Source organism: Canis lupus, chromosome 3 (assembly GCF_003254725.2).
Source record: "Canis lupus dingo isolate Sandy chromosome 3, ASM325472v2, whole genome shotgun sequence".
NCBI lineage: Eukaryota > Metazoa > Chordata > Mammalia > Carnivora > Canidae > Canis > Canis lupus.
The window spans coordinates 14,744,512-14,760,232 of NC_064245.1; the positions used below are offsets into that span (position 1 = coordinate 14,744,512).

Here is a 15,721-nt window from a genome sequence, read left to right on the forward strand (position 1 = left end):
TCAGTAAAAAAAGCTGTTATTTTGATCCCAAAATATCACTTTCTTATTTCTCTATTGGCTCCAAAGGAGACAAAGGGATATAATGCACTGATCCTCTAAAATCCTAAAATTAAAGATAGAGAACATAAAGTGTCTTAAGGATAAGGCTCTTCAATGACACATTTTTTAAAGTTAAAAGGTTCTGGGGTGCTTAGGTGGCTCAATTGGCTTATCAGCCAACTCTTGATTTCAGCTCAGGTCATGATCTCAGGGTCTTGGGATTGAGGCCTATGTTGGGCTCCACGACTCATCGGGGAGCTGCTTGAGTATTTTCTCTCTCCCTCTCCTTCTGCTCTTACCTCTACTCCCAAAGCACTCTCTCTTTCTCTAAAATAAATGATCAAATAAATATTAGAATAAAAATATAAGTGTGTAGGTGGCTCAGTTAATTGTATAACTCCAGCTCAGGTAGGTCATGATCCCAGGGTCCTGGGATCAAGACCCATGTCAGACTCCCAGGGATTGTGCTTCTACCTCTCCCTCTCAAATAAATAAAATCTTAAAAAAATAAAAATAAAAAATAAAAGTTTAAAGGCTCTGATACAAAGCTATATATACAATGTACATAATAGAACTTGGTGTCTTATGAAAAATCATTCATGTGTAATATCATCATCAGTAAATAAAATGTAAATGGCGTCTTGCTGAAGGAAATCTTCCTGTATTAATCACCAATTTTTAAACCAATTTTATGGGAAATAGGACATAGTTCCTGAATGATACTATCCATTAGTACAGACTGGTAATATATAAAATCTTTACAAAGAATATGCTCTGTTGCTCAAAATAATGATTTAGTCTGATGCAGAACATATATTAACACATAGACAATAAAGCCGCAAGTGGATTATAAGGCAGATGACCATAATGAGGGAGAAATTCTATTAATTTTAGGGAAGTAAATAAATCCTTTAAGCAAGTTTCCTTTAGAAAATGATAGGTCCTGGGACACCTGGGCGGCTCAGTGGTTGAGCACTTGTTTGCCTTTGGCTCAGGGCATGATCCCTGTGGTCCTCAGATATAGTCCCCCATCAGGCTCCTTGAGGGAAGCCTGCTTCTAACTCTGCCTATGTCTCTGATTCTCTGTGTCTCTCATAAACAAATAATTAAAAAAAAAAAAAAAGAAAAGAAAATGGTAGGTCCTCCTTGAAAAAGCAAAGCAAAGCTTGAGGCATCACAATTTCGGAATTCAAGTTCTATTATAAAAGTTTAGTGATCAAAACAGTACGGTACTGGCACAAGGAGAGACACGTAGATCAGTGGAACAGAATAGAAAACCCAGAAATGAACCCACAACTACACAGTCACATCATTTTTGACAAAGCAGGAAAGAATATCCAATGAGAAAAAGAAGGTCTCTTTGACAAATGATGTTGGAAAACTGGATACCAACATGCGAAAGAATGATACTGGATCACTTTTTGATAGAATACACAAAAATAAATTCAAAATGGATTAAAGACTGTAATGTGAGACCTGAAGCCATAAAAGTCCTAGAGGAGGACACAGGCAATAACTTCTTTCTAGATGGGTCACGTCAGGCAAGGGAAACAAAGCCAAAAAGAAACTACTGGTATTTCATCAAAATAAAAAGCTTCTGCACATCTAGAAAGAAAAAAAAAAACAATAAAACTAAAAGGCAATCTAGGAAGGGGAGAAGACATTTGCAAATGATATTTATCTGATAAAGGGTATCCAAACATTTGGATATTAGCATCCAAAATATATAAATACCTTACCAAATTCTATACCCAAAACCCAAATAATCCAATTTAAAAATGGGCAGAAGACACAAATAAGCTATTTTTCCAAAATAGACATCCAGATGGCCAATTGACACATGAAAAGATGCTCAACATCATTGGTCATCAGGAAAATACAAACCAAACTATAAGGAGGTATCATGTCATACCCATCAGAATGACTAAAATCAACAACATAAGAAACAACAGGTATTGGTGAGGAAGCAGAGAAAGGGGAACCCTTCTGCACTGTTGATGGGAATGCAAGTGGGAGAAACCACTCTGGAAAACCGTATAGAGATTTCTCACGAAGTAAAAACAGAACTACCTATGATCCAGGATTTGCAGTATTAGGCATTTACCTAAAGAATAAAAAAAAAAAAAAAAAAACTAATTCAAAGGGATATATGCACCCTGATGTTTTTAGCAGCACTGTCTACAACAGGAAAATCATGGAAAACAGCCTAAGTGTCCACTGACTGATGAATGGATAAAGATGTGAGATATCTTTACCTATAGACCTAGATATAATGGACTCAACCATCAAAAAGAAGGAAATCTTGCTATTGGCAACGACTTGAATGGAGCTAGACAGTATTCTCTGAAAGAAGGTCAGTCAGATAAAGACAAATAACTGTATGATTTCACTCATGCGGAATTTAAGAAACAAACCAAACCAATGGGGGAGGAAAAACAGAGGCAAACCAAGAAAAAGACTCTTAGAGAACTGCTGGTTACTAGAGGGAGAGGAGTTAAATAGATACTGGGGATTAAGAAGTGCACTTGTGAAGAGCACCAGATGATGTATGAAGTACTGAATCACTATACTGTACACCTGAAGCCAATATTACACTGTAAGTTAACTGGAATTTAAATAAAAGCAGTAAAAAATAATTTAAAAAGAAAATGATAGGTTAAATACTAGGTAAGTGAAATTCAACATATCTTAATATCATTCTGGTATTCTAATGGAAAGGCAATCTAATTGGTTTTATATTTCTTGAAAGCCACTTTTATCAGAGGAACACAAGTGTTTTTTGCCATATTTGTATTACCTACTACACTTATGTATATATTTTAAAGTTTCAAAAAGCTATTTCATAAGCTATATCAAAAAATGTTGCCAAAAAAGGAAAGTTTGATTAGCTTTAAAAACCTAAAATCTTGGGGCACCTAAGTCCATCAGTTAAGTGTCCAACTCTTGATCTCAGTACCCTGAGATCAAGCCCGGAGTCTGGCTTTGTGCTGAGCTTGGAGCCTGCTTGGGATTCTCCCTCTCTCCCTCTCCTTTCCTCCAAATGTGCTCTCTCTCAAATAAATAAATAAAATCTTAAAAAAAAAAAAAAAAAAAAAAAGGTAAAATCTTGCCTGTCTGGCTATCCCAAAATACTAACATACAGAAACTACTGTTAAATAATTGGAATATACATACAGAAAGCAATTAAAAAAAGATCACTGTAATACTATCATCCAGAAAGTTTTAAAGATTGGCCTTTAAATTTTATTCTTCTGCTTCCTGAGAACTAAATGTATGTTATATAGAACTATAAGGGAAAAAATTATCATACAATATTCTTCTTTTAGATTAATTAACTGCTATTTCACAATTTGAATGTTTATTATAATTGACACTTTAACACATTTTGATACATAATTATTAAATGATTTGGATGTGTATCATGCAAACTTTTATCTTAATTATATTCTTTTCATTTTTAAATTTTTTTCTTAAAGATTTTATTTACTTATTCATGAGAGACACAGAGAGAGGCAGAGACATAGGCAGAGACAGGAGTAGACTCCACGCAGGGAGCCCGATGTGGGACCTGATCCCGGATCCTGGAATCAGGACCTCAGCCGAAGGCTGATGGTCAACCGCTGAGCCATCCAGGCATCCCTCATATTGTCTTTTTAATGGAACAAATACACCCACTTTGTATATTTAACAGCATTTTCTGTTAAAGCAAGAGTCCACAGTAAAATTAAAGCGAACCAACTGTGCTTAAGGGTAGAATTCAGGAAAGTTTTTTTAATGCAATTTCTTTCCTCTGAGAAACAATTAAAATATGAAACTGAAACTAAACAAGCAAGAGGAAAAGGAAGAAATACAGGTGAAATAAGAGGATGTCCTGATTCAAACATTCTGCAAATACAAATATTAAAAAAGAAATCGCAAAAATGAATGAATGAATGAATGAAATCACGGGGCAGCCCAGGTGGCTCAACAGTTTAGCGCCGCCTTCAGCCCCAGGCATGATCTTGGAGCCCCGGGATCTGGTCCCACGTCCAGCTCCCTGCATGGAGCCTGCTTCTCCCACTGCCTGTGTCTCTGCCTCTCTCTGTGTATTCTCAGGAATAAATAAAATCTTAAAAAAAAAAAACAACAACAACAAAAAACAATTCGGGGTACCTGGGTGGCTCACTTGGTTAAGTGGCTGACCCTTGTTTTGGCTCAGGACACCATGTCGGGTCTTGGGATTGAGCCCCATGTTGGAGCTCTTCTGGGAGGAGTCTGCTTGGGATTCTCTTCCACTCCTTCTGCTCCTCTCCCTGCTGTACTCTTTCTCACTCTCAAATCAACCAAGCAATCTTTTTTAAAAATCAGAACACATGGCATTTACTCACAAGTTTATCAGAAAACCTGGGCTATTGGCTAATCTTTCATAGAACTGTGAATCCTAGTGATAGCACAGTAACTAGCACAATTTCTTAAAAACAAATTCTAAGAACATAATTGAAGAGCATCCCATAATCAAATGATCTACTGGAGAGAAAAGTTTACAATACATTCAGCAAAGCTTTTTAATACCATATCCTATGACAAATTTACAGGCGGGATCAGAGATTGAACCCCCACAGATACACAAAAAATTGATAGCTGTATATACAGAAATAGCCGCATAGAGATATATGGGTAGAATTGTTTTTATTTATAAAATTGGCAGCGTAATAGTTGTTCCTATAACCCTGCAGAATTAAGAAAACAAGAAACAATAGCCTGATATGTCAATGAATCCAAGGAAAGCCTATATATTATCAGCTTAACACCTACTAATGACTGAAATCATTCAAAGTCCTTATAAATAGGGTCAAGTTTTGTGTGGGTGATATGTTCTGGGGTATAGGGATCAAGGGTTAATTGCTAGACGTCTTCTAGCACAAGAAAGTAAATCAACGCACTGCAATATAATTCTATCATTGGTATTTCTAGGGAAATTATAGCTTTTTCTAGAACTTGTAGGGGGTGGTCCTTCAGGCATTTATCAGAACATACTATCCTAACCCAACAAAAGAAAAAAAAAAAAGAAAGCATTTATTTAAAGGCTTTATCTTTACTGTCAAATAGTGAAAAATTGTATACTAAATTCTCAGTTATAAAAAAATGCTTTTGCAGTAATTTTTTAAATGTTGTAGTGATTAAAAAAATATCCAGTTACTTACCTTGAACCATATAATACACACAACTAAGGAGATAATGACTGTGAACAGAGCTGGCATTTATGCAGAGAAAGCAACTGTCTCTGTGGTGTGGACTTTCCCAAAATATCTCCCACATGGGCCTATCCCTGATGCCTGAAATTCCTCTGCAGTTGGTGCTAGTTAGAAATGCAAATAAACCTATAGCACTCATCATAATTAAGAACATTTTATTATGTACCAGTTTTTTAGGTCCTACGAATTCTTTACAATAGAATACGCAGCTAGAACATATTTGAATAGGACACACACAGTATGTTGAAAAGAGAAGTCCGGGAAAAGTAGAGGCAGGAATATAGATGAATGCAAAGGTCTGGTTCGGGACGGAAAATAAAAAAAACAGGGTCTAACAGTTCACTAAAAGAAGAGAGTGACCCCAAAAAACAGAGGCAAGGGTACTTAACAAGGTTTGTGACAGGAAATGCTACTCCGCATTACAAATGATTTTATGATCAGCCATAGGATATCAGAATTTGGAAAATATAATGCACTCTATTAGTATGATAATAACTAAGACAAAGGATTAAACTAAAAAGTTTATTTGCATTTAAGAAGTAAAGAATACCCGAAAAAATTTCTAGTTAACTTTAATTAATCCATGATTATAGAAAATTTAAAAAATACTACAAAGAATATAGGAAGATTAGTCACCTCTAATCCCTGCTCCCAGTAACCCACTGTTAACATCTGGGGGCAGGGAAAGAGGTATGACTTTAATGTTTTATGTATGTGTGAAAAAAATACATATATAAAACAAAATTGAGATTACTATGTAGTTCTGTATCTAAATTTTTATTTAAAATTATATTGTGATCATTCTTCCATTCCGGTGAATATGCATTTCAAGGCCACCAGGTTGAAAACTAATGGCTTCTAATGTTGTTCTAGTGAGACATTTTGATTTTAAATCTACTTCTATTCTGATTTTAAATCTAAAGAAAATCTTTGAAAATTCCCTATTCTCAAAAGGATATATCAACACTTGAATATAATCAATATTGCTGCTTTAATAATTTTAAGATTTTCATGGTTTCTCTTATCTAAAGCATTTAACTGGTAAGTAAATAAGTGAAAAAGGTCAAAGCACTGGATCTCTGTTTTAACCAATATTGCAAAATGCATACATATGGTGATACAAATCACTGTATTCATATTGAGTAAACTATCGTTTGGCTCTGAACGCTAGAACATCAAGTGGAGTTTAGGAATTCTGTACCCTCTTGGCCTAGGAGCCAAATTAGGCCTTTGGCTTAATATCATTCAGCTGGCCTTTGGAATTTTTCTTAAAGATGTAGTGTCCATTTCCTGATTCCTCCTTTACAGATACGGAGTATGTGTATTTATGTGTGTGTGCATATGTGTATAGTTATGGGACTGAGATCCCCAGTGGTGAGACCTGAGGGACACTTTTACTTTACTGGCATGATTTGGGAAAGAAGCAGTTTGCTCAGGGTGACTGAAGAGAGGGAGGAAATGAAGAAGTTGCAGCCAAATGACTGCGGTGAAGAAGAAATGACAGACTAAGAGGACTTCCAGAGATGTTCAATCCATCCAGTACCATACAATGAACAGGCTGAACTGGAGATACTACTTTTATGGATAAAGGGGCCCTTAAGGGAACAAAATGGACAAGAGAGACAATGCTCAGGGAACAAAGAACGGACAGTCTATGCTGGTTAGCCATAGGGGATGAAAGTCAAACCTGCTTTAATTTTTTTTATTTTTATTATTATTATTTTTTTTATTTATTTATGATAGGCACACAGTGAGAGAGAGAGAGGCAGAGACACAAGCAGAGGGAGAAGCAGGCTACATGCACCGGGAGCCCGATGTGGGATTCGATCCCGGGTCTCCAGGATCGCGCCCTGGGCCAAAGGCAGGCGCCAAACCGCTGCGCCACCCAGGGATCCCTGCTTTAATTACTTAGTAGGAGCATGGTATGTAAGGTGAACAAGCAGGAGTTCACTTTTATTGAGAACCTATTATGGTCTACCCACTACATGTTAGTTCATTTCCTCATGGACAATATAAGTGTTGTTTACCCTTCCTACACAGACGAGGATACTGGGGAATCTTAGCATTTAAGAAACTAGCTCGTGGATACACAGCTGGCAAAATGGCCAAATCAAGGTTCAGTGCAAAGATCTGCCTGTTTCTGCAAAAGTTATATGCCTTTTCTACGATACCACTTTGACTTAAATTTCAGAATTTAGTCTAATACTTTTAACCACATTATAATTTTACAAAGTAATCTCCTTTTAGCAAGAAAAAAATACACTGCTATAAAGGAAATCTACTAGGAGGCTGAGGAGATATTTAGACGATGAGTATTACTGAAAATATTTAAGCACAATTATAAAAATAAGACCAAGGTCTAAAATTTCAAAACATTTTTAAGAACTAAAGAGTGCCATTTTGTTTTCCTTACGGAAAAGGAAATTTTCATCATTTTCTTCTCCAAACGGATCGTGTATGAATTAATCACCAGACTAATTCATATGAGCTTCACCAAGAATAAACAAAACAGCCTACATAAATATAATTTCGATATAAAGTAAAAACTAAGTCAACTTAAAAGTTTCAGGAATATTTTACTTTTAGGCAGTAAGACGTCCTTAGAAAGTTAGAAATTGGGCAGCATACCACTTCCATTAGCATATTTATGGAGAGTCGATTTCAAGGGTTACATAATATTCCATTATAGTTGTATTACTGAGAAACAGGTTCCTCACCTTCTTCAGGTTTTATTATTCAGTCTACATGCAACAGTTCATTTTGAAAATTGTTTAAGCAGTGAAAAGCCTATCTTAGAATAATGAATCAGAAAAACACTGTCTGATTAATAATGTCACACGACTAGTTTTCCAAAGAACCCAACTGCTTTTGGACATTAGTGAAAACTGTGGATACTCATCTCAAATCACAAAACGTTTGATTTCGATTATGAAAGGTAACCACATTTCACCACTATTTCAAAGGCTTTCACCTGACTTATGCTTTCTGCTTTAAGGAAGCAGGAAAACAGTCAATCCTCCAATTGAACCTAAGTCAGTAAGGGGGGGGGGGGGGGAGATCTGGATTTAGAAAACAGATATAAAAAGGGGCGGATTTGTATTTATCGAAGGCTAACTGTCTTCACAATAACTTCCACATTCAAGTATTTAAAACATCCTAGGCCATTTAAATCAAGAATAACCCTTTTAAGTTGGACATAATCAGATTAACCCCCTTATATAAAAACCCACCGCCGGCATTCAATGTACGTGCTGAACACCTGCGATACAAGCAAAACGTCCCTGAAACGGGAACGTCTTGCACATCGTCACATACTCCTAGGAACTGAGGCATAACTTAACCACAGAAACCGAAAAGTTCACAAGGCACTCCGTCATCCGTACACCGTCAATTTAAATCTTCATTCCTAAGGTCTCAACGGGGAAGGAAAAAGGAAAAAAAAAAAAAAAAAAACAAGGAGTGGGGGGGATAGAATCATAAAAAAAGGGGGGGGGGGAGGAGGGGCTTGTCGCTTCCAAAAACAAGCTCCATCTAATTTCGAGGTCAAATCCTGATAGGGAGCATCCGTGACAAATCAATTCTGTTTTTCAGTATTAACCAGAGACTTTGGAAGTGGAAGAGATCTCAGGATAATCCTCTAGGCTCGTTCCCAGCCTTCAGGCAGCTGAGACAGTACAACCCCCAGGCGCGTCCATCCTTCTTTTAGGGGAAGAGTGTGTGTGTGGAGGTTTAAAGGCATGCAGCCGCCGCAGAGCAGGGATCCGGACCGCTCGGGTCTGTTAACAAAGGCTACCGGGGAGACAAGACTGACCCCATTTCCCCCCGTCACTGGTAGGTGGGCCTGCGGCGGCGGGGGGGGGGGGGGGGGGATCCCGGCCACCTGCACCGACGCTCCATCATGACAAGCAGCCAAGAGACTCCCGCGAGAGGCGTCCCAGCGGGTTCTATGGAAACGGGAGACGCGGGCGGCCTAGCGCCTTCCTGGCGGGGGAAGCCGAGCCGCCTTCCTGGCGGGAGCCGCCGAGCTGCGCCAACGGGAGGCGGGGGCAGCCGCCGCAGCCCGCGCTGCAGACGCGCTGGCGGCAGTGCCGGCGGCGGCCGGGGCGCAGCGGGGCGGGGGCTGCGGGCGCACAGCTCCGGGGGCCCGGCCGGGGGCCGCGGAAGGACGCAGGAGAAGCGGGCACCGCGGCGCTCAACCCCGGCCCCCTCCCAACCTCACAGCCGGGAGCCGTAGAAACTTTGGAGGCACGGGGTGGAGGGGGCGGGGAGAGACCTCCCCAGGGCGCCAGGGGACACTGCGTCTTCCGAGCTGAGGCCCTTTACCTTCCCTGCCGGCGAGCCTGGGCTGCTTCCCTCGGGTGGCCGTGGGGACCGGGGAGACGACTGCCGCCGCAGCGCTCGCCGCCTCACTAATCCGGGCTCTGGGAAATAATTTCCCGCCGCGCGCAAGGCTGCCCCGGAAGCGGAGGTAGCACTTCCGGGTGGTTGTCAGTGACGCTCCCGAGCCGTCGTCAGGGTGGTCTGAGCGGGTGCCTGGCAGCGCTGTGGCGGGAGGGCCCGGGCTTCTGCTACTTCGGCGCCAGACGTGGGACACCGGTAAGCGATTTTTTATTTTATTTTTTTATTTTTTTATTTCAACGTTGCCTCCTGGGCTTGAGGTTTCTGGCCGGTCGGGGCGCCGTGTAGCATCTTGGCGGGACCCAGAAGTGAGCGGGAGGAGTCTGCATCGAGCCCTGGGGGCGCTTGACCGCTGCTGCTGCTGCTGCTTCTGCTGCAAAAGGCCCTGGGATCCTGGCTTATCTCCTCCTCCTCCCCCCGCAGGATCGCTCCCCAACTCGGAGCTTGACCTCGGGTCTGCAAGCGAGGCCGAAGACGATGTATATATACCGCGGCTTGTAGCACCGAACCTTACCCCCGCCCTCCTCGGCCCCCGCCCCAACATTCAAGGAGTGTCGTTACCGTCCTATTGGCAGGACTGAGTCCCCCTTGATTCCCGAGAGCTACTTTCCCATCCTTGTCCTGGGTACCGTTTCCATTGCCCGAGGTTGCACCTCTTAACGTTTTAGACGTGGGGGTGAGGGCGTCGTTCAGGTTTAGAAATTATACGTTCCCGCCGCTGTTTGAATTGGGTAAGAAGGGGGCTTTGTTTCCCTGACCACCACGGGCTGAGGGGGCTTGCCATCCACGTTGTAGCTTTTGGAAACCTGTGCTCCCAGAAGTAGATGTGCTTTCAGGACGGGTGCTCATCCTCTGGTCTAGGTTTCCTACATAATGAAGGATTCAGGAGAATTTGGGAGGTCAGAGGTAACCACAATAGTTTTAAAGAGATAAATTACTTCCTCCGGACGGATGACGTGAGGAAAAAGGTGTTCCTTCCACTGAAGATTTGAACACTGTGATGTAGGGAACCATGGCTACTTCTTTCTTGTGTAATGCAGTTTCCTCGGTTAAGTAGTAAGGTGCAGTTTCCCTCACCACCTTGTATTTAAATCACTCCTCCCCCTAAAAGGCAGCTAATTTTGATCCCCGAAACATCCAGTTGCCCCCAAAAGAGTTCTCAGAATTACTCTACCATAAAGGAAAATGGAATGTGTTAAGTTGAAAGCCCCTGATGCACCAGCCAAATTTCCTTGTTCCCCTTTGATCAATGCAACCATATTTAGGACAGCACATTGATATTCTAATCTTGTTGGTTAATAGTTCATCCAACTTTATGATCTTCTCATTCAGTCCCAGTTTTGCCAGATTTATTTGATCTTTTGTTATTTCTCCAGTTGAAAGGACTCGTAACTTAAGGGAAGTTGTCTGTTTCAGTATTGCAGCTAGCTTTTTAGAGAGGCAGGGTTTTGTGGGTTTGTTTTTTTTTTGTATTCTTGCTCTCGATTTGTGTTCATGTTAATACAGCCAACCTCTCATACCACAAATGGCAGGGTTTTGTGGGTTTGTTTTTTTTTTGTATTCTTGCTCTCGATTTGTGTTCATGTTAATACAGCCAACCTCTCATACCACAAATAGCAAATAGATACAGTTTGCCAGGCACTTTTATATTAAAGTTACTACTGTCCTACAAGAAAAATCCTATTACTCCTAGTTTGTAAACATTTTATGCTGAGACTCAAAGACATTGTGACTGAGACTGAAAGACCTCTTCACACATTATTTAATTAAATGACACAATTGAGATTTGAACACAGTTGACTGGACTCCAAACTTTCGCCCTTTTTACTGTGCTTTATACTCCTAACTAATCCCAACATGAATTATTCTTTTTACTCAGGTAAACTTGGCTAGGTAATAGGTCACATTCAAAGTCAAATGATAGCAAAACCTGACTTTAAAGAGATTTTTAGGGATGTGTTAATGGATTAGGGGATTCCTTAGGTCAATGTATTGAGCATTAACTTAATCAGTTAAGTATTCAAGGCATCGCCATAGAGTAACTTTGACATACGAATAATTCAGTTTCTTTTCTAGATTGATTCTTGGCCAATTTTATCATCCTCACTCAAATATAAATAATCTCAAGACCATCAGTATATAGGTGACTCTTAAGTCCTGAATACCGATGTCTCTTTAGTCAGTTTTGCATGCATGCGAGCACACATACACATGCTTATGATGTGTGTGGAGGAAAAAGAAATGAGTGAATGAGCACAAACTTACTAAAACTGAACTTCACGATGCCCTCTAAGGAATTGTTATTTACTGGTGATTAGCAAAACAGTAATATTTCATTCATGTAACCCTCAGACAGATGGTGCTTATCACACATTTTAAGGGAGTATCCTTAATTAAACATATCTATTCCAGTGTTCTACTTTATGTAGAGAAATAGAAATAGCCTAATTTCCCTAATTGTCAGAGAATTAAGAATCTCATTGAAGTGACCATTATAAATAACATAGAACTTAATTATAAAAAATATCTTGTATAGAAACAAATATAGATGTACAGCTAGTCTCATACTAATGTGCATTTTTTTTTACATTTGTCACCATGTCAAATATAATTTGCTTTGCATATCCCACAGGTAGATCTCACAGGGATATTTTGTTTTCAATCAAATTTCAGTGCTTATGAAGATTGAGATTGTATCTGTTTTGTTCATTATCTCATACCCAGCATTTAGCACTGTGTCTGTATCTGGCATATAGTAGAGGCTCAATAAACATTTATTGAAAGACTGATTCCTTCTTAAAATGTTATTTATCCGTAGAGAAGTATTTGTACATGCGTCTTTATAAAGCATCTTACCATATAAATGTATACTTACTGTTACTCACTTTAATGGCAAAATTTAATGTCCATTCCACATTCATCCATAAAGTCTGTGTGGTCACCTGCAAAGAAGACTGGACAATGAGATAGGAGATAAGAGAATACCTAGTATTTATCTTAGTCTTTGCCATGGCTTACTCTTTGCCATGCAGTGTTACATTTACTCTCACAGAATTATAGGATAAGTATTATTATCCTTGTTTTACAGATGAGAAAACTGAAGCCAAGATGAGCTTTGTAAATTGTCCTATGTTACCATAGTCCTTAAGTGCCAGAGTTGTGATGGCTCGCTTCAGACCCATTATCATAACCACTTTGCTATACTGCCTCCAATTGGATTTTAATCCTGGCTCATCTACTAACTAGGTGTATACTCAGGGAAATTGATTTCTCGGAGGATCATTTCTCAAATATTCAGATTAATACTTAGAAGTTAGCTGAAGTTAGGATTTTATAGCCGGAAAGGACCTTATAGATCAGTTAATCCAACTCCCAGGTGTTATAGGTTAAAAATGAGACTATACAAAGCTAAGAGGAAAAAGAAATGAAAAATTGCCCATGATTCTACTCCAGCCACAGCCCAGCACCTGCCAGTTAGTCCCTACACCTCACTGGCATGGCATTGGAGGCTCTGGCTTGGGGGGTGGGGATTCTCTCAGGCTGTGGAGTCTTCTACCTCTTGTTGTCTCCATGGCCCTTGCCCCTCCCTGTGACTCTAATCAAGCACCTGGCCCTCTGTGGGCCCATCTAAAGTCACCCCGTGGATCGGGTAGGGGCCCCTTAGCTCTCTCCTCCCACAACTGGCTCCAGGACCTCCACGATGGTGTTGTTATTCTTGGGTCTTCTCTTCCTGACCTGCTTGTGCCCAGATCCCTAGTATTGCCCTTTCTGAAAAATCTACCACATGCTCCACCTGCAGAAAAACAACAAACAGCAAAAACAACACCAAAATACTCCTATATCACCCGCCTTCCAATATTTGAATACACTACTGAGTTACTTTGACATTCGGCTCTGACTGACCTACTGTGCATAACTGCTAGGCTGTGCCCTTTTAGAGGCTGGAAAACAACCAGGGGTTAATCATTAGAAGTGATTCAGCAGACTTCTGACTCCCTTCATCAGGTGACTCTGGTTCAGGAAAATGCTGCACTCAAAAGATTGCAGTTGAGTCAGGTGTGAAGAGAACACTGCCTCCCAGCCTCAACCACTGGTATGTTATTGGAGATAGGTTTTTGAAATGAGCTTCAACTAGTTTCCTGTAAACTTTGGTTAAAGTACAAGTAGCTGAGATAGGTGGTCAGGAAATAATTTAAGTTGCTAGTGGAGTATCTATACTGTATATGTATATGAAACATATATAGCTCTTTAAATCATTTGGTGGATTCTTTGCTCAGTATTCTCAAGAAAATTAGCTAAAACTAAACGGACAAAAGACATTGTCATTTTGATTAATTAGGCAAAGCAGTATAATGTAAAGCAGCTGAATTCAAAGAAAACCTGGTATTGAACTCAAAGTCATGAGCTTACATATGATCTGGAAGGAGTTAATTACATTCTTTGAGCCCCAATTTGTTCATCTGTCAAGTGGCATATCAGCTTTATAAATTTGTTAGGATGAAGTGTAATAGTGTGTGAAAGCACATAGGCATCAGGAAAAATGTTACTAGGGATTTGTCTAGTTTTGCTGAGGCTTAATGTAATCTAATTGCTTTCCAATAACTGGGATGGGGGGCACCTGGATGGCTCTGTGAATTAAGCATCTGACTCTTGATCTCAGCTCAGGACTTGATCTTGGGGTCGTTGAGTGTAAACCCTGAATTGGGCTCCACACCCAGTGTGGAGCCTATTTAATAAAATAAGGTCCGGGGCTCTTGTGAAGTCAAACAGTTCAAATCGCATGCCTGTCTCTAGTTGTGTGACTCTGGGAAAGTGACTTTTCTGCTCTTAATGTTTGTTTCCTTATTTGTAAAATGGAAATAATAATGTGTTCATAAGCCTTGTGTAAAGATTAAATAGTGATGCATAGATGGTGGCTGGACTTATAAGCAAGCACTCAGTTTCTTTGTTCAAATTCCCAGAGAAGCAGATGCTAAGAGGAGAGTAGATGTGCTAGAGGTTTATTGGAGAAAAGGCCTGCGAAGGATAAAGGAGAGGGAGCAAGAGTAAGAGGGAAGGGAAGTGCCTTCAGGCCTCACTCACTGCAAGTCAGGCAACCTGGGAAGGAGAAAAGGTAAGGAGAAAGGGAGAGGGGAAGAAAGAGTGGAGAAGAATGTCAAACTGCTGCACTTTCTAATAAGGCTTTAAAAGCCCATTGGGGGATATGTGTTCCAAAGTCATCTGTTAGAGGAATCTCACGTTGCCACAGTGTTAAATATGTTAGCTATTGGTAAAAATAATTGATAGTTGTCACATGCTGTAATTTACAAGTGTGTTTAAATTTCAACTCTTGACTGACAGCCTGTCCCAACCTCTAAGAAAAGTACAATCCTTGCCAGATAGTGACATTATTAACATTTAAGGTATATGTTCTTAGATGAACAACTTCTTATATTTTATAGTACAGTTTTGTTAGCCAGAGAACAGTTAAGGAATCAAAAGTTCCAACTAACAGTTGGAAATATAAACATTAGCTAAGCAACTGATTTTTTGACATTGGGTAAACAATATGCTGTTTAAATTTCTAAATTCAGGTAGCCAATAAATACAATTCCAAAGACCTGAGTAATGTTAATATCCATAGTTTGAATATTAGCCCAAACATGAATATCCATTTTTCTTCCTCCCAAAGAGACCTCTGTGGTTAAAAAAAATCATAGTATACTTTTGAAGGTCACCCCTCCCACTTTTGTTGTTCTTAATAAGCAATTGTAAACACCAATCAGTTCAATGCTTTTCAAATGGCAGATTATAATCCATCAATTTGGTGAGTACTAACCTGCCTTTTTAATTTAGATTTTTGTGATGTTAAGATTTGGATATAAAACGTGTTACTGTGAATTACAGTCGAATTTTAAAGCAAGAGATTTAGAGTAATTTTCTTATCTCACATAAGGAAATGAAGACTAAAGAGGTAGTTTAACTTGCCTAGATAGCTCAGGAAACGTGACTTGAGCCAAAAGTTAGGTCTTAAGGATCTAAATTTAGGGCTCTTTTTTTTTTTTTTTTTT

The 15,721-nt window shown here is 39.7% G+C and overlaps 2 protein-coding genes across 6 annotated transcripts in view; one reads left to right on the forward strand and one right to left on the reverse strand.

Annotated features, from left to right (window-relative positions):
- Positions 1–15,721, reverse strand: part of SLF1 (SMC5-SMC6 complex localization factor 1) — an 84,453-nt gene that overhangs the window by 66,919 nt on the left and 1,813 nt on the right. Inside the window, exons 1-2 of one of the 3 annotated variants that reach the window (XM_049108231.1) lie at positions 9,597–9,691; positions 4,192–4,370 (exon numbers count right to left, since the gene is read on the reverse strand). Coding sequence is in view for 1 of the 3 variants with exons in the window: in XM_025437179.3 (XP_025292964.1) it covers positions 12,557–12,592 (36 nt within the window). In the remaining 2 variants the exon portion in view is untranslated. Of the gene's footprint in view, positions 1–4,191; positions 4,371–9,596; positions 9,727–12,556; positions 12,614–15,721 lie in introns of those variants that run through there. The other 2 variants (XM_025437179.3, XM_025437180.3) reach the window with 2 other exon arrangements.
- Positions 9,735–15,721, forward strand: part of KIAA0825 (KIAA0825 ortholog) — a 388,625-nt gene continuing 382,638 nt past the window's right edge. For 2 of the 3 annotated variants that reach the window (XM_025437175.3, XM_035714787.2), the window contains exon 1: positions 9,735–9,869. The gene's annotated coding sequence lies outside the window, so the exon portion shown is untranslated. Of the gene's footprint in view, positions 9,870–13,679; positions 13,765–15,721 lie in introns of those variants that run through there. The other variant, XM_025437176.3, reaches the window with a different exon arrangement.